Here is a 19,173-nt window from a genome sequence, read left to right as displayed (position 1 = left end):
CTGCAATAACAGTACAGTGGATACCACGACCACAACATCGATTTATTGAGAGCTCAGAGAATCGTTTGGAATCTACACCAGCTCTGTTGAGAGTCGGGGGGACTCTGATGTTCCAGATGGCGTTGCCCCTGTCACCTCTATAGTTGGAAACCATCCACCGACACCCTGACAGAGTTGGGGTCGTCGTTGTAGGTGCATCACCCTCCGCATCGTATTTAGAGTGAATGGCCTGCTGATTTTTTTTTCTGTTCGGGACCACCTGTGAAAGTCTAGCATTCCTGAACTACAAAAACATACTAAAAGCTACCCCACACTCTGGGCGAAAACATCTGGGCTGTCAGGGTAATTAGAATTTTGTTTTTCAAAAGTTTGGTGAGTGGCCACCTGAAACATGGTGGACTCTCATCAAATCTTTCATGCCTTCACAGGAGCTGCCAATTCTTTGGAATTATTTTTAAGGTCGAAGTCTACCAGGCAGCACAGCTGTTTGATTGCAAAAGCATATTGGGGAAATGCTGAAAGCTTCCCTAGAAATGCATTTAACCCAGTTCTTACCATTGACTTTTTGTTTTATAACTCACATGTGCTTGTTTTCTATTTGATGGCTTTGTTTGTTTTAGGCTGTCCAGCATGTTTTTGTCCTTCTTGTGGTGCATTGCTTGTTTGCCACCTCTGACTGGCTCAGTGCTTGTTCTCTGGAAACCTTTTTTTTTATCTTTTACATGAAGCACTCCACAAAAGTTCATGTATTTTCAGTTGTCTCGATTGAATGCTTGTTCAGGAAGTGTCCCTTGAGACAGGTTCCTGTTCTGTGCTCTGGAAGCAGTGCTGGCTCATACTCACAATCAGGGCGTCATCCTTTTCCCTTGTTTATTATTAGCTTACTTCCTTGGTGGGTGGACGCCTACTATGTCCCCTTATTAGACAATTTCTTACCCAGAATTGCCAGGTTACATGGAGGATTTTAACTTTGATGTATAATATGGGTACAGGCAAACTATTAAGTGTCTTGATGATGATCCCACATTTACAGTGGATCTAAACATTGTTGACTTAATCCCTCTGGCCAGCATGTCTATGTTTAATTGGTTCCTGGGGTGCAGTAGTGATGTTGGAATATTACGTATGACACTGTATTTTATGTAATATCTTTTGTCACAAATTTGGTACCTGTGTTAAAAAGCCCCACTGTTGCCATACCCACAAAAAAGGGGGGTTGTTACCCCTCAAACTTGTTTTTATCTTCTGTTTGAGTAAATTGCTGATTGAGTTCTACACTTCTTTGGCATTATTTGTAATCCCAATTTATGATTTTTTTGTATAGAACTTAGGGACCACTTCTCTTTATAACCTCTGACTGCCCTTGGCCCATAGGCATCTGAGGTTTTCCATTGTTTGGTTTGAAATACTGTTCAGAAAGTAGTAAACATGCTGTATTTCTTTGAAAAGGATTCCTGCCACCTATCTTTCTGCTTTCCTTATTCTAGTTATCTCTGCTACTCTACCACCAGTTCATCAATCTTGCATGCCTGTAAGGAACAATGTCCTGTCTACAAGCTTGTTTAGTTTGGTTAATTATATTTTACTAATAGCATAACCTAAACAGTATACTTCTTCAATCTCACTCACATGTCATAGTGACTGGCAGTGGGGAATGCTGACACACCTTCAAAAAACATTCCGTAGGTCAGAAGTGAATGAGCAATAAACAGGCCTTTACATTTTATTTTTATCTTGTCATTTTTGCAGTGCATTCAAAACCAGAGGTCAAATGTTTGGTTTGGTCTTCCAGGGAGCTTGGTGTTTACTTTTATTCTCTCTGACTGCAAAGTGGGAGAATTTATATGACAAACTCGCTGGGTCCTGGGTGTGTGAAAAGAAAAGCTATAGGATGCTATTTTTTTCTAGCATACAACACAATTTAAATGCCTGTAAATGAACTACGCAAATATTTCAGGTCAGGAAAGCAAGAATTAAGCATAGTTTTTTGTCATTCTGAAGTGTGATGGAGCCAAATATTTTAATAAAATCAAAACAAATCAATATGCTAGGTGATGTCAATCTCCACCTATTATCATTTGTGCGCAGTATAGTTTTATCAGTAAAACCGACATTCGTACCTTACTGGACAAAGGAGAAATAGCAGCCCTCATCCTCCTCGACCTCTCAGCGGTGTTCGACACAGTCTCTCACCGCACTCTAATACGCAGACTCCACAACACAGGGATCCAAGACAAGGCCCTCGACTGGATTTGCTCCTTCGCTCCGGCAGAACGCAGCTGGCCAGACTCCCTTCTTTCCTCTCGGACCCTACACCTACCACTTGCCGAGTCCCCCAGGGGTCCTCCCTCAGCCCTGCGCTCTTCAACGTCTACATGGCTCTGCTCGCCCCCATCACCAGAACCTACAAACTCAACATTGTGTCATACGCAGACAACACCCAACTCATCCTCACCCTATTCGATGAACCCAACACCGCCAGACACAACTTTCAAGAAGGCATGGAAGCTGTTGCCAAATGGATGAAAAACAGTTGTCTGCCACTAAACACCAACAAAACGGAAGTACTCATCATGGGCCCAAACCGACACCTGGAACAACACCTGGTTGCCCAAACCCTTAGAAGCCCGCCCATCCCCACTGGCCCACGCATGCAACCTGGGAATCATCCTGGAATCAGAGCTCAAAATGGACCACCAGATCAACTCCATCTCATCCTCCTGCTTCCACACCCTCCGCCTCCTACGTAAGACCTTCAAATGGATCCCCCTCGAACACAGAAAGACCGTCACTCATGCCCTGGTCACCAGCATTCTCGACTTCGGGGAAAACATTGTTTACAATGAGTTGTTTACACCGTTCTACCTTTACCACGCTGCCATTACAACGCAAGTCGTTACTACGACTTGCGCTGGATGGCGCTGTTGGTTAGGGAATATTGGAATTTTATATTCCAACACCTTCCCTACTGTTACGTGGGCTGGTGTTGGAATATAAAATTACATTAATCCTCAATCCGCGCCCTCCAACGCAAGTCGTTTTAACGACTTGCGTTGTAGAAACTGCGTTGTAAAGTACCGCGATCTAAAAGATTGCGTTGTACTGACAGACATCCGACTACGGCAACGCACTCTATGCCGGAATAAACAAAAACCTTACCACAAGCTACAGAACATCTAAAACGCCGTCGCAAGACCGGTTCTCAACCTGCCAAGACCCTACCACATCTCCCAGCACCTGCACACACTCCGCTGGCTCCCCATTGAAGCTAGAGTCACCTTCAAGATGCTAACCCACGCTCACAAGTCCCTCCACGACACCGGACCAGCATACCTGAACAGCCGACTCAAATTCCATGCACCCCAAAGGGCTCTACGATCAGCCCAGCTCTCCTACGCCGCGGTCCCCTGCACCAGAAAGACCAGATCGGGAGGCCGCTCCTTCCGCGCGGCCAGAGCATGGAACGACCTTCTGCTCCACCTCAGGCAGAGAACTTCGCTCCCCATCTTCTCAAGAAACCTCAAAACCTGGCTCTTTGACAGACCCCCTCCTTGATGAACTGGAACCTGTGACCCCCCCCAACCCCAGCGCCTTGAGACCCTTACGGGTGAGTAGTCACGCTTAACAAACACCTGATTTGATTTGTCTGTGCAAATGTAATGGTCATTTCAATTGAAAATATGTTGTCTGAATGGCAGTGCGATGCTACACCATAAGTTAGTAATATATTTGCTGCAGTGTGCTCTAAAATGTACCACAATCTATATAGCACATCCTTACCACTCTCCTGCTGAATACTTTGGCTACACAGCTGCATGCTAATTGCGAAATGTTATTTTATGTTAGGAAATTTATAAAGTGTGCAAATACCAAAGGTGTCTTGGCAAAGACAGAAGAGGCAGGTGAGTGGAGACTTAGATGTTATATAGCCAGGTTTTTATCCCCTTCCTAAATGAAGTTAAGGAAGGAATAGCTCTGAGGTGGGATGGGAGGCTATTCCAGAGTTTGATAGTGTTGAGGATTATACTTCTACCGCCCCATTGCATTTTTTTAAATGTTGGAACAACTAATAGATTGTCATTGGCCGATCTAAGTTCTCTGTTGGGCTTGTATCTCTTGAAAGCTGTCCTGAGGAATTCTGGGCTTAAGTTATGCAGTCCTTTGTGGGACAAGAAGAGGACTTTAAACTTGGCCCGGCTGTGCATGGGAAGCCAATGCAGCTCGCAAAGTCCCTGCTTAATGGAATGAGATTTAGAATGTATCCTAGAGTATTTGATGAGGAGCTTGGGAAGTATTTAGATTTTAAACATAAAATCATACTGAAGGATACTGCAGTTCCTGTAAGACATAGGGTACGAAATGTACCATTAGCATATCGTAACAAACTAAAAGAAATACTAGCAGGACTTGTCTCAAGTAAGGTTATTGAGCCTATAGAATCCTCACCTTGGGTTTCTCCAGTGGTTCTTTCACTTAAAAGTAATGGGGATCTTACTTTGTGTGTTGACCTCCGCAACCTTAATAAGGAAATTCGGTCAGACAGACATCTTTTACCTAAATACACAAATTAATTTCTACTCTTTCTGGGGCCTGTGTTTTTTCCACATTAGATCTGGCTAGTGCCTATCAGCAAGTTATGTTGCATGATGATTCAAAATGCCTGACCGCATTTATAACACCTGAGGGTATGTACCAATTTTTAAGGATGCCATTTGGTTTGGCAAGTGCTGTATCTGTTTTCCTAAGACTTATAAAGGAGGTACTAGAGGGTTGTTCGGGAGCAATTGCCTTCCAGGATGACATATTCATTTTTGGAAAAGACTGTGAGGAACATGACAGTAATTTGAAAGCAGTTTTATAGAATATACAGAAGCAGGGGATGAATCTTAAATACTCTAAATGTAAATTTAGACAAAATAAAGTAGAATATTTCGGACATGAAATATCTAGTGAGGGTATTAAACCAAAGTTCAATCATGTTGCTAGTATTTCAGAAGCACCTGCACCAAGTAACAAAGAGCAATTGTATTCATTTCTGGGTCTAACTGAATACTATAGTAAGTTTGTTAAAAACTATGCTTCAAAAGTATTTAACCTTAGATTGTTGTTAAAAAAAATGCAAAATTTGAGTGGGGCAAGAACCAACAATTAGCTTTTGAAGCATTAAAGAAAGAAATTAGCTCTGCTCCATTTTTAAAACCATTTACCATTGGGAAAGAATGTATTGTGGCTGTAGACGCTAGTGGTACAGGTTTAGGTGCACTATTGATGCAAAAGAATGGTGGAATTGAACATATAGTATCATATGCGTCTAGGTCATTACGTGGTGTAGAATGCAGTTATTCCACTATTGAGAGGGAATTATTAGCTTGTACTTGGGCTGCTGAGCATTTTCGACAATTTGTGTGGGGCACTAAATTTCAGTTGAGAACAGATCACAAACCTCTAATTAATATGTTAGCTGCAGGAGTTGGAAGAACATTAACAGCACGTTTGGCAAGGTTAGCAGCTAAATTGCAAGAATTTCAATGTAGTGTTGAATACATTCCTAGCCGTTTGAATGTGCATGCGGATTGTATGTCTCGATTACCACTACGGATTCTGACAATATTGAAGAAGAATGCGTAGATGTAGCTTATACCATGGAGTATATTAATTATGGCCTAGCTGCAGATTCTGAAGTTATTTCAGAAGAGGAATGGAAAAAAGCCATGATTAATGATGATATTTTGATTAAAGTTGCTGAATATTTACGTGAGGGTTGGCCTGAAGAAAGGAAATTGATTGGAGAGTTAAGTTCGTTTTTTAAAAACTAAAGATGAACTTATGTGTTTGCAAGACATTATTACCAGAGGTGATAAAATTGTTTCCTCCATATGGAATTAGATAGAAATTGATTTTTATTGCCCATGAAGGACATTTGGGTATGTCATGCACCAAGAGGCGTTTGAGAGAATTTTATTGGTGGCCCAGCATAGATAGTATGGTGGGCAGATGGGTTAGAGAATGTGGACCTTGTTCAAGAAGGACAAATCTGTCAAGCCTTTATCTGTTGATATAACTCCTATTGCATATTCTGAAGGGCCATGGAGGAAATTGGGGATTGATATTGTTGGTCCTTTGTGTCTTACTTCCTCTAAAGAAGTATTTGCTTTGGTCCTAATAGATTATTTTTCTAAATGGCCAGAAGTTAAAGTTGTTGACAGAATTACTTCTACTCTGGTTATAGAATTTCTTGACAATGTTTTTTACCGCAAAGGTTTACCTACTGAACTCATTTCTGATAATGGTACGCAGTTTACTAGCAAGGAAATGGAATTGTTTTTGGAGGAATATGGCATAGTGCATAAAAGGGTTTCCAATTATAACCCCCAGGCAAATGGCCAAGTTGAGCGCTTCAACAGGGTTATTAAAGAATCTATCCAGTTAGCTGTTAAGAGTAACATTGAGTGGAGGAAAGCTTTACGTGCTACTCTACTTACTTACCGTACATCTCCTAATTCAGTAACTGGATGTTCTCCTTTTGAGATGCTAAGAGATTGGAAACATGGATCTAAACGTATGCCTTGGTGGTTAAAGACTAATAATTTGTATGAATCTGTTATGGATTTTTCACAAGTTAGGGAACGTGTCAAAAAATACCAAGAAAAAATGAGCAAATAGGCGTATAAGCATCAATTGTCAAATCAGAAAATTCAAGTTGGTGATTTGGTTCGTGTGAAGCTTGAAGGGTCGGTTAATAGAAGATGGTACAGATGATCTGATCCTATGAAATCCATTGAAGTATTTAGTAAAGCTGTCAGAGTAGAAGATGGGAAAATCTGGAATTTTAGACGAGTATCTATGTACAGCTGTCAGAGTAGAAGATGGGAAAATCTGGAATTTTAGACAAGCATCTATGTACAGATCCAGTCATGTAGAGAAAAAGCCTCAGTTGATTATGAAATTATTGGGGTATGTTGAAGATGAAGATTTTCAGAATTTTTGGGATAATTTTTGCGATGTTGAGTCCACTTTGAATGCTCCTAACAATATCAACATTGAACATAACCCGGTTTCAGTGGTAGAGCATAATGGAGTTCCTTTGGAATGTACTCAAGTTGTCGACAAACAAGTACTTGAACCTGGAAGAAGTTGTCGTATTAGAAATGTGCCTGTCAAAATGAAGGATTTTGTGAGATTTTGATTTGTTATTACTGCATTTGTTTGCAATATTATGTATATAGTTTTTTTTGTTTTTTTTTCTGAAGGGGGAAGGTGTGTTGTATTCATTATTAATTTATTTTGAATGTGCTTTGCATTCTTTCCTGCATTTTTCCTTCTTGTGTTCTTTGTATCGGGTTCGAGGAAGGGCGGTTGGGAGACCACTGTCAGACAGAACCTTGTGTTGAGTGGTTGTTTATGCTGTTCCTTAACTATGAATAAATATTCTTTATTATCCACTTCATTTACTATTTGATATTTACATCAGCAATGCCCACACACCCACCAACTGATTGCATTGATGCAATTACAGCATCTTATGGGACGTGTCATTATGAGCAGCATGAGCCCTGTTCGTACACATCTTTTCAACTATCCTGTTTCTATGCAGGTCTTGAAGGCAGCAGCGTGTTGTAATTTAAATAGCAACTGCTTAAATATCTGGCACTCACTTCTCAGATTTACTTCACTATTGAGTGTTACAAGTGCTAATAAACGTTAGTCTTCATCGATGAAGCATATACACTGTGCAATTCACATCCATACAAAATATTATGACAGATTTCGATAGAATCAGCTGAAAACAGTGCTGTGACACATTCAGAGGAAGTTTCACAAGTATCTATAACTGCACAGTAAAATCATCGAAAGCAATAAAGGAAGTATGTGTGCGGAGACATTACAAATGAGAATTGGCAGAACCAACCAATATGATCCTTTTATCAGCAACACTTAAAGTGCAAATCTTGACAAAATGGGGTCTTTATGAAAGAGTTTTTATAGTACTTGCTACCTTAACGTGTCCAGTTTCTCAGTATTCCTAAAATTTACACATGATTGACCACAGTAACAAGGATATTGCGAGTCCTACGATTCTATTTAATTCCAATTTAATAATTAAATTATTCTTGCACACAAGTTTACTTCCCATCCCCTGCCGGGCTGTCCCAGTGCAGCATGTGCAGCCAAATTTCTGTTTTCCCTCCACTATAAAGACCACCCTCCCAGGTTTCATGTTCACCTCTAGAGTGTCAGAGAATGGGCAAGTCATTGCTGAAACAGCGTGCTGTATACTGTGAGTAGTATAATGACCAATGCCTAGTGATATATTAGTTGCTAAAGTATCTTTAAGGTCTTAACTTGACCTTTTTCTCTCAGTTTTTTTCCACAGCCAGCATGGTCTCTGCTATCACCTAAGGTGTCAGAAGCTTCCGGAACTTACATAAACACTGCCACATTTTACAGACATCAGCCAAAATTTTATTTTTCCTTGGTCGTGATTACTGCGTCACTTCACATGTGTGCCCCCTGCTTGTTTTGGATGTGTGCTTTTCATGCCACTTTACATCTACAGAGATATGCACTGTGGCATGAATTTATCACACCACTTGTTTTCTTTAAGGGTGTGAACAGTGAACACCCTTTGTAAAGTAAAGTAAAGTAAAGTCCACATTTGTAAAGCGCACAATCACCCGTAAGGGTCTCTAGGCGCTGGGGGCCGTCGGGAAGATTAAGCGAGCTATTGCCCAGAGTCACATGGTGCTGGGCTAACCTGCCGCCGGAGCCGGGGATCGAACCGTGGTCCCCAGATTCCAGCGTCAGTCGCCCTGGCCGAGGCGCCACACCTCCTCCTTGTGTATCTTCATCACAAAATTTCTGTACTTGTGTAATTTTCTGTGTTGTCAGGCTTTAGATATCCCCAGGTATACTTTATGGTGAAGATTTGAATGAATTATAAGGGTACCTTTTGCTAATGTTACATACATTATCCTCAACCACTAGTAGTTTCATTTTTCGGTCCTGAAGAATTGCCCAGATCGATAGGGACACTTGAGGCAAGAAACATGTTTGTAAATCAAAAATGGACTAGCCAAATTATCAAAAGAAAATAAATAAATTGTTTTAATTTATCAAGGACTCAAGTATGTTTCGTCAACGGTTGGTGGCACCTGGTAGGTGTGCTCATAAGGCCCTCACCCACCAACCTAGTTGGTGGCATGCTTCATCATCGGGCCCACCCAGTGACACCTAGCGTGTCCCGGGTGTGCTTCGACGCCTGAAGACAGCGGAGCAGGTATGTCGCTGTGTGTGCGGTGAAGACTGTTATGGAATGTGAGTTTAAAACGGCTTGGCGGGGATCCCAGTGCCCAAGGGCAAACACACTTTATTGGCTGGGTCACCGTCAGCGGTTAAAAATTAGGCTATTGGATGTTAGAGGCGAGTTACGACCTCCCACATCCTGGGGTGTGTCAACATGTTTCAGCCAGTGCCTTATGATTATGCTGGCTTTCTTCAGGACGGGTAAAAAGGGTGTGTGCAGTTAAAACTAGTGGGTGTATATCCAGACTATGTGTATACACGCCCTAAAGTGTTTTTCTATGTGTGAGTGGGGGATTCCCATCTCAAGAAAACACCTTTACATGTAACATATAGGACAAGGACAAAACATACATGGAAAAAGGTTAGAGTCACTTGGCTGTATGGTTTATATACAGTTGGTTGCCGGCTCTATAGCGGTGTAGGTGCTGGCTATGAGCGGCTATGGTGTAATGGTATTGGTGGTACCATTAGGGTGGGGTTCGCACTTGATTACGGTAGTGGGGTGGCTAAAACACGAATTGTACATTTATAGTGCACAGTGGTACAAGAGGAAAACATAAGAGTTCATTCTTACGCTAGTTTGTCAAAAGTGCTACTTCATGGTTTGAGAAGTGGCATGGGTTGACCCTGTGGAGTAAAAACATGGGTTTTGCCACAAGTTTTAGAGAGAGAGAGAGAGACCTGTGGGGGAGAAAATGCTTACCAGAGTTGAAGAACCGTCAAAGTACTCACAGAGTTCTTGGTCAGAGCCTGCCGTAGACCTGTACTGCCTCCTTCGCTGCACCGGTAGGGAATGGCTCTGGGAGTGAGCTTTTTATACTGTTAGTTGATTGTTAAATTGTTTGCACCTGTATTTTTGGAGGAAAGGGTGAAAAGACTCGAAAAACCGGGTCAGTGCGCTCGCGAGCGCTAGTCACGATCGTGGTGTGGATCTGCGCATGCGCGTTGTAGTGCGCTATTACCGCGCATGCGCATTGGGGTGCTAGTTCTGTGCATGCGCAATGGTGAAAGAGTCGGCACTACTCGTTAGCGCATGCGCGGCCAAAGCGGCGCGATTGAAGGCCATCTGGTGTTGATGGTGTAAAGGAGTTTATGGGATGAACTGGGGCAATGGGTAGTGGTTATTAGAGTAGATGCATGCCTCATTATTACTGGACGATGGTCTTTGGAATGGTGGTACTGTTGGGGGGGGGCATGCCTCATTATAACCAGACGATGGTCTGTGGAAGGCTGGCACTGTTGATGGATTCACTTCCTATTCACGTGTGGGACAAAGAGTTCCACGGAATGGCATCGTTGAGCCCATTGGTCGATGTTGAAAGACGGTATATCCATCTTTGTTCTTTACCTAGAAGCCTTTTGTCATTTTCAATGGCAATTTCAGGGATTTGCTCAATTATTGTCCAATTGAAGTCATTGGGTGTGTGACAGTGGGTGATGAAATGGTTTGTTAGCTTGCTTATGTTTTTCTTGCATCGGATCGTGCTTCGATGCTCAGTGATTCTGGTCTTGATCTTTCGGGTGGTCATCCCCACATAACGGAGGCCACATGTGCACGTCAGAAGGTACACCACGTTGCGTGAGTTGCAGTTGGTGTGACTTTGTTGCGTCCATATTTTGTTGGGTTCCAGATTCAGCGTTCTGGTGTGTGTGGTCAGATGACACACACTGCAATCATTGCAGGGGTAGTGTCCAACGACCTTCGGAAGTCCCCAGGCGTTCAAGATGGTATTTGCTGGTATTTGCTGGTTGTTTATGTGGTAGTCTGGGTCTGGTGCTCACCAGCTGGTCCTTGAGGTTTGAGAAACATGTTGGCATACACACACACACTATTTTATGAGCTGAATAGGACCATTACGTACACATTCAGCCACCATTTGCCTTTTGATTATATGCTAAGAATCCACCTATTAGATTTAATAAGGTATCTCTTAGCTATTTGTAACCACTAATTCACACTACACCCATCTACACTTGGAGCACCTCCACTCTACACCTCACAACGGCATCTCTTGCTCAAAAGACCTCAGCCAAAGAGCCCCTTCTAGGGGCCCGTTTGGCATTGCAGTGCCATCTGAATGAGGAGCTGCCTGATGATGAAGCATGACACTCATACAGGTGTGTGAGGGCTCTGGCTTCTGAGCATTCAGATTCCCTGATCTGTTGTCTCATTTTCCCTGAACCAGATCATTCCCTCCTTTCCTCCCCTCAGGGAACTGCACTACTTTTGAATAACACAATATCCTATGGAGCCTGTATGCTGGACTTAAAAGTGCTCCTCCTAGTCCCCCTCGAACAGACATATTAGTTATCGCCATAACACGCTCTGGCGTGAACCTCCACCCCTCCTTCGATAGGAGATGACCTGGGTAGGTAACCTCCTGTTGACAATACTGAAACTTAGAGAGTGACACCTTATGCCCATTACGTGCCAAATGATGTAAAAGTTGGACAACGGCCTCCTTACAACCTTCCGCCGCGTCAGACGCAATCAACAAGTCATCTACATATTGCAACAACACATTACCCGCAGGGAGTTCCAAATCATCCAATTGCGTTTTCAATGCTTGACTGTAAATACTAGGGCTCTCAGTATAGCCCTGAGGAATTCTACAAAATCTGAAACTACGACCAGATAATGAGAATCCGAAAACATGGCGGCTATCAGGATGAAGGGGGATGCTGAAAAATGCATTCTTGAGGTCAAAAACAGAAAAATACTTGGCCGTGGGAGGAATCATTGTCAAAATTGTGGTTATATCAGAAACTACAGGATATTGGGGTTCAACTACTTTATTAATCTGCCTCAAATCAATTACAAATCGATAGACATCTTGTTGATCACAACTAGCATCAGCAGAAGGCTTCTTAAGAATCGGAAGAATATGGCTATTGCACACATTGGAAGCCGTCTCCTCCACCACTCCAGATTGTATCAAATCTTGAATGATCTGCAAGAGAGCCTTTTCACCCTCCTGTGAAATCTTATACTGGGGAATACGGGGTAAACGAGCTCCCTCCTTGACCTTAATGGAAACAGGTGCAATATTCAATGTACCCACATCAATGTCACTACTTGCCCACAAAGCTTCCGGTACCTCCTTAACCTCCAGTGGGAGAGGTTCGTCCTTAGAAAAGCATTGCTGAGCCCGTGCTACAGAGGGGCCCAGGGTAACATAAACACCATCCGGTGAACAGTAAATCGTAGCATGTAATCTCTTCAACAAATCTAGACCTAAAAGATTTTCACCACAATGGGACGTGAGAAGGAATGGAGAATCAACAGTAAGGGGACCAATCGTAAGAGTGAGTGGTTTAGAAATGGGGCTCATCACCGGGGTACCTGAAAACCCAATGGATATGTTATTCTGGCCAGTCAGAGAACGTGCCACGGAACTCTTCATAGCTCCCATATCCACTAAAAACGTCTTGGTGGACCCCAGCAATCCCGCAGTGACGTAGGGCCCTCGCTGATCTACCTGCAATTACACTGGTCCCTTACTCTGCCCTACGCTGTCCTAATTGTGGGAAAAACCTGTCACTTCGTCTACATCATAGTCATCTTGGTAATACTGTCTGTCCCGCTCCCCGTCACAATCTCCTCGGTAATGCTGTCTGTCCTTGTCACCATCGAAGTAGTTCCCACCTGTCCGCCGACCCTCACCAGGTTGCCAGTCATCCCTACGTACTTCCCCACGACCTCTACCTCTGCCCGGTCCTGTGTATCTATCCAGCGGCTCAGGACACTCCCGCCACCAGTGACCCTTCTTACAATTTGCACACTGATTTTCCCTCAACGCCAAAGTCTGCCTTCCTCCACGTCCATATCCAACTCCACCTTGCCCGGCCGCAGAGGGCGGGGCCCCACGTCACCATCCTCGTCCTCTGGCTACTTGCTGCAACAACACTCTCGTTTTCAGGTCCTTTGCTTCCTTCTCTGCTTTATCTTTACTTTCATTCTCTCTATGCTCATAATACTGAGCCATACTCAAAATGCCAGAAGGGGTAGATGTCGTCCATGTACTCTCAGAAGCCTGTAACCGGGCCGATATTTCCGGTAACAAATTATGCACAAATCTGTTCACAAAAAGCCGCGCCCCGCCATCCTGCGACAAATCCTGACCACTGCAATCCAGGATTGCCTCCTCAAAGCGAGTAAAGAAATCAGACACACCCTCCTCTTTCTTCTGGCGACATGCAGTCAACTTGTCCCAATCCACTTTCTTCGGTGGAAGAAGGGAATGCATGTACTTAATGATACGTCCAGGCAGGGCTAAAATCTCCTGTCTCGGTTTATCCCCTGGCTTCCTTTCTTTATCCCAATCCTTAAACTCCTGCCATGTGCCCCCCAGCTCGGCTGCATGATCAGTACCACTCATTTGCCTCCATACATCCACTGGAAAAAAATCAAAAGAATAACTCTATGTCTGCAAATGTCATGACCGTTGAAGTAGCCGCCTCAATCAATTCCTTATAATAGGCAGTCGGATTCTTTCTGGAGTCAGGTAACTGTCCCTTCAGTGCCAACACCTCACTCCTCTTCCAGGGGACATAAACCCATTGCTCTTGGAAGAGAGCCTCTAACCGCGCCCTTGTCACTGCGTTTGTCACTGGATCCACCAATTCTGGTATTTCAGGGTGAAAGACGGGGTGAACCTCACGCATGGGGTGTGCCCCAAGCGTAGAGGGACCCGTAGACTGTAATTCATTTCTGTAGCCAACCAATGTACGTAAATTTCCATAAACCTCTCCCACACTAGTATTGGCCCTGTAAGCTCTGTCTCTAATACCGTAGATAATCTGGGGCGCCATATCCCCACGGCACTGCTCCCACAACCCTATCAACGTCACTGACATATGCCACAAAGCATGCTGCTGCATCAAAGGTTCATAATCTTTCATTGTAGACCAAATATCCTCCATTGTATAAATGGCATTCCAAGCCCATTGACATGCTTGATTGGCCACAACCTGTTTCTCTTCCATACCCACATTAGAACGCGTAAGTAATTTACCTACATGGTCAAATATCATACGCCCGTCCAACCCTCCTCGACCCGAGTCGGAGTTTTAGGCATAGTCTGAGGGGTAACACTCGCCGAGGCTGTAGGTAGTGTAGCCACAAGGGGAGCAGACGGGGCTGAAGTTCCCGCCGGCAATAAAGAAACAAGGGGCGAGGTTACAGAAGTCAATGCAGCTTCAACACCTTTCAAGACACTGGAGGTAGAGGCTCGGATAGCAGAAGGGTCAGAGGAAGAGGGTGCCTGTGAAGAGTCAGAAGCAGACAGGACAATCGGAGAAGTAGATAGCGCGGGATATATCGGTTGCGGTGCATAAGGGGGCGGGGGTCGGGTATCCAAAAGGTCCTCTATCTCATCCTTCTCCTCCGCTCTTACCACATAACTCCTATCTGTTAATCTATGAAGCCTATCTGCGTGCTCAATCCCTGCCTCTGTCTCCGCTTTATTATAGGCTCTCACTTTCTGTACCATCAACTGGGTAGCTTTCTTCTGGGCAATCTTCCCCTCTCTCATGTGTCTCTGCCGAACCTCTTTTTGCCACATCCTTAGAGAATCGAACATGCTCTGGCGCCTGCGCCTACCAAACAATCTATCCTGCAGGTTATCTATCTTAGCTGTATCGAATGAACCGGTCAACGGCCATTGCAAATCCACATTACCCTTGGTGTACCGATGCCACAAATTATTAAACAAAATCGGGATAAGTCCATATTTCACATACATCTCAAAGTTGGGTAAGCCTTCTAAAGGAGCAGGCTGACTCTCGGCCAACCTGGCATCAGTTGAACGACAACAACACCCAAAACATCGCAGCTTACTAAAACGCGGCATCTTGCTCACACAATCAGACACCGCCACAGAACTCACATGCACCCAAACACAAAAGAGCAAAACAGCTATCCTCACAAATAACCACTTATGTCCTTACACACACATATTTCCTATGGGCACACAGCAAGTCACCATACCAAACACGTGTTACCACAATGGGACAAGGCCCGTCGACCGAGTCCTGGGGAACCGGACCCTACTGCAGACTTAATAAACATTGAACAGCGCAGTAGCTGTTCCGGAGGCCGGAGGACAGATTAGTCACACGGGCGGCACTACGGACCACTGCATGGATTCACCCCGGGAGACCTGGGACCCTTCCAGCAACACCCCCCTTCCGGGTTAGGCTTGGGTCCTTTCCCAGTGTTCCACCAAGATCAACCGCGACTCCGTCCGAGTACCGCCCGGCCAGATGCTCCACAATACAGGAACATTAGGCGTCCTCCCAAACCTCCAACAAACCACAAACAGTCTGTCAGAGCGTCTCATGCACTCTGAGTTCCCCGGGGCACCCTAGCCCCTCGGAGCACCCTCGCTCCTCCAATCATCAGTCGGACCACTCACCTCCTTTTCGCGGAACCCGACCTCCACTGTTCTCCACCGCCGGCTGCTTGGACCATTTTGGTCAGCTCCCAAAGGTCCGCCTTCTGGACCCCGGCGCAGGATCATAAGCCGGGACCTCTCCCGATCAGCAGGGTGGGGCAGCGCTGCGAGAACCAAGCCCGGCATCAAATTGGTACCCAGACTCACCGTGCCGACCAGACAGTCCCCGGCCTTCTACAACCCACCTACGGGCGAGAAAGATCCTTATCGCGGTGTCCCTGTTCGGGCGCCATCTGATAAGAGTGGCTCAAAAACACTTGAGCAAACTTACCTCACTCAGATATCATTCCCATAAAATAAGCCAGCCAGACAGTGGAGAAGAATTAGAAAACATTTATTAGGCCATTAGTTCCTCTATAAAGAGGCCCCGTCAGGACTGCACTCCAAAGAGTGCACCGAGAGGACTGACGATTCTCCACACGACAAATACATTATAACACGTTACAGCAGCATTAATCACGCCCCTAATGGAAAAGTACAGGACTGGAGAAATGGTGAACAATGGACGCACACATGAAGCCGCTGCACCTGCGGGAGAATGGCTCTGTTATCACCCCCAAGGCCACAGAACCGAGACTCCGCTCTTCCCGGGCATGGGAACATTACTGATAGCAATGAAACACATTTTCATTGTTAGTGTTCTGCAAATGCTAACCAAGACGAGAAATGCTGAGACCAGTGATTTTCCGCTCATAAGGGAGGGGGCATTGCAGTCAGGTCGCGGAGGCATGTTCCCAAGATGGCGGCACAGCAGCTAAGCTAAGAAATTGCTAACTGGAACACGAAAATACCCAATTAGTCCTAAATACACATGCAACACATCTTTCGGTTAGACACACTATGCTAACTTATACATCGTCATGTTATGTGAATTTAGGGACGGGAAATGCAAAACCTATCAGGGTTGCTGGGGAAACTTTTTTGTTTAGCGATATGCTTACCCTTTACCTTAAGTTAGCTCAACTTGTACAGCCTTTGCTTATAATAGATGTTCAAGTTGCAATTTACAGATGACATTTTTTTTTTTATTTGATAAAAAGTGCAATAAACTCTCTGTGGTAGTAGCATTCCCATTATATAATACAGGCATTGACCAAACCAATAGGTCTGTTTTTTTATAACTGAAAATGCTTCTTCATTGATTGACGAATTTGTGTACATGTTTGTGTGGGTAGGAGAGTGTGTAAATTTGAAAATGCTTCAATGGGAGGAGGAATAGAAGAATGGATGTGTAAATGAATCACTGTGTGTGTGTTTTGATGCATGGATGAGTGAGCGCATGAATGGATGAGTTAATAAATGTGTGGGTGGATGCACTAGCAAAGCCAATAGGCGAGGCTTTTAATTTATATAAAAACACGTGCACATGAAGCCAGCAATGAAGAGAGATGCAACGTATACAGAGAGACATAGGTTGATATTGCAATGATAGAACCAACGCGTGTTTTGTTAGTTGTTTCAATTGATAATTGTAATGCAACTTGGGTATGTTGGTGACTTTGTTTAGGACATGAAGTAAAGCACCAAACAGCAGTGTTTCACCCCTTATCACCTAAAAACAACACTGTTCATTGTTTGTGTGCGCATGCCTCTTAACTACCTGTTGGAAGACTTCTTGTAATAATGTATACAGGAGAAAATATATATATATGCCTTTTTTGCCAGCTGAGGCACCCCAGTGCCTCTACAATGATGTAAGGTCTAGGTGTGCTCTCACATCAGGGCCACTAACGAATGATGCAGTGCCAGAAATGACCAGGTGCTTGCCTGTGCAGCGGCAGTGGACTGCAACAAGCTCAGGCACCTTATTGTGTTGACGGGACCAGGAGGGAGTATTGAAGACTCTGACACCTCTGCATAAGTGTTAGCAAGGCAAGCTCCAGCACAATGGCACCATTTAAAAAAAAATAGTGCACTCCTCCCTATGCAGACTCCTATATCTAATGGCTAATAAAATTGAGGGGTGTGAGCGCAAAGGCGATACTCCAAATGTTATCAATGACGGTTGCTATTATGAATGGCTAATGGGTACTGACTTACTTAACCTTTTTCATTGTACAGTAGTTTCTGCAAATCAGTCTCTAGCCAGACCTATAAACAAGCTATTTTTTTTTTTTTTTTTACAATATTGGCAGCTACTTTGAGATCATTTTTTCGAAACACCAATTTCTTTATATGGTCATTTTCAGTTCAAAATATGTTATTGATATTTTCAAACAACAACATGGCATACATTAAAATGGAATCCAAATTCAATGTATATAATACAGAATAAAAACAAGTGTCAATACCTTCCTAATAGGGTAAAAGTAAGGAGTATAACATCTAAAGGAGACCACTAAGGAAGATTCCTTAAATCTGTGTTAGACAGTGAAGAAATGGACTAGGTAATCTCTTTGGAAAAGTCACCCACTCCCATAAAGTGTCATGGGATAATCCACTCGATCACTGCCCAATATATGGTTATTTTCAGTTATTGCATGAATGGAAATATTGTTGTACTTACTTATTTTAAAAATGATAATAGTCTAGTAATGATCTTGCCCACCTGTCAAACATGCTAGCAATCGATAGTAACAGAACTCCATTAAAATGTCTGTTCTTTCTCATTGCCAGGAGTGCACTTCCTGCTGTGAAGGGATGATCTGCAATGTGGAGGTGCCGACCAATCACACCAACGCAGTGTTTGCAGTGATGCATGCTCGCAGGACATCCTCAAGTGCCCTGAAGAGAACTGCAAGCATTCCAGCGCTGGCCTCCGTCCTCTTAGGACTACTGTTGCTATGACAGCACTGTTTACATAGCAGACATGGGCTCAGCAGCCAATCTTCGAGAACAATGTTTACATAGTCAATGTGAATCGAGCAGCCAATCTTTCAGAGCACTATCGAAATGTATATGTTATCAATGACATCTAAATAGATGCTGTATTTCTTCATACATATCTGAAAACCGAAAGACACTCTGGAAAAAGTGACAACTGCTCCTTGAGTTGAAGCATTCTACAGTGGCCTACACAACCGTGTGGGGAGCTCTCCATCGGGCCAGGATCGGAGACACCATCGGCTGGCTGCTTTACTATGGAAAAACTGCCAAAAAAACACAGAAAAAAACACTTGGCTGGTTGTTGCCATCTCCAATATATATATATATATATATATATATATATATATATATATATATATATATATATATATATATATATATATATATATATATATATATATATATATATATATATATATATATATATATATATTTTTTTTTTTTTTTTTTTTTTCAACAATTTTTTACAAGCAACGGCTTTTTAGCAAAACACAGTGACACCATCGCACTAAACAACAATTTTGGAACTGGGGCATAAGAGCTTTTTATATCATGCCGATGGCTTTGGAAATGAGACATATTATTGCTT

At 43.5% G+C, this 19,173-nt stretch overlaps 1 protein-coding gene across 1 annotated transcript in view; it reads left to right on the top strand.

Moving 5' to 3' along the window:
• LYPD6B (LY6/PLAUR domain containing 6B) overlaps positions 1 to 18,871 on the top strand; it is a 286,358-nt gene extending 267,487 nt beyond the window's left edge. Inside the window, exon 7 of the mRNA XM_078683866.1 lies at positions 18,375 to 18,871. Within this exon, the coding sequence (XP_078539992.1) occupies positions 18,375 to 18,545 (171 nt within the window). The 3' untranslated portion in view covers positions 18,546 to 18,871. The remainder of the gene's footprint in view (positions 1 to 18,374) is intronic.
• The last annotated feature ends 302 nt before the right edge of the window (positions 18,872 to 19,173 follow it).

This window comes from Lissotriton helveticus, chromosome 3_1, assembly GCF_964261635.1.
Source record: "Lissotriton helveticus chromosome 3_1, aLisHel1.1, whole genome shotgun sequence".
In the NCBI taxonomy this organism is placed as follows: domain Eukaryota; kingdom Metazoa; phylum Chordata; class Amphibia; order Caudata; family Salamandridae; genus Lissotriton; species Lissotriton helveticus.
This window is presented reverse-complemented; position numbering and strand designations above follow the sequence as displayed.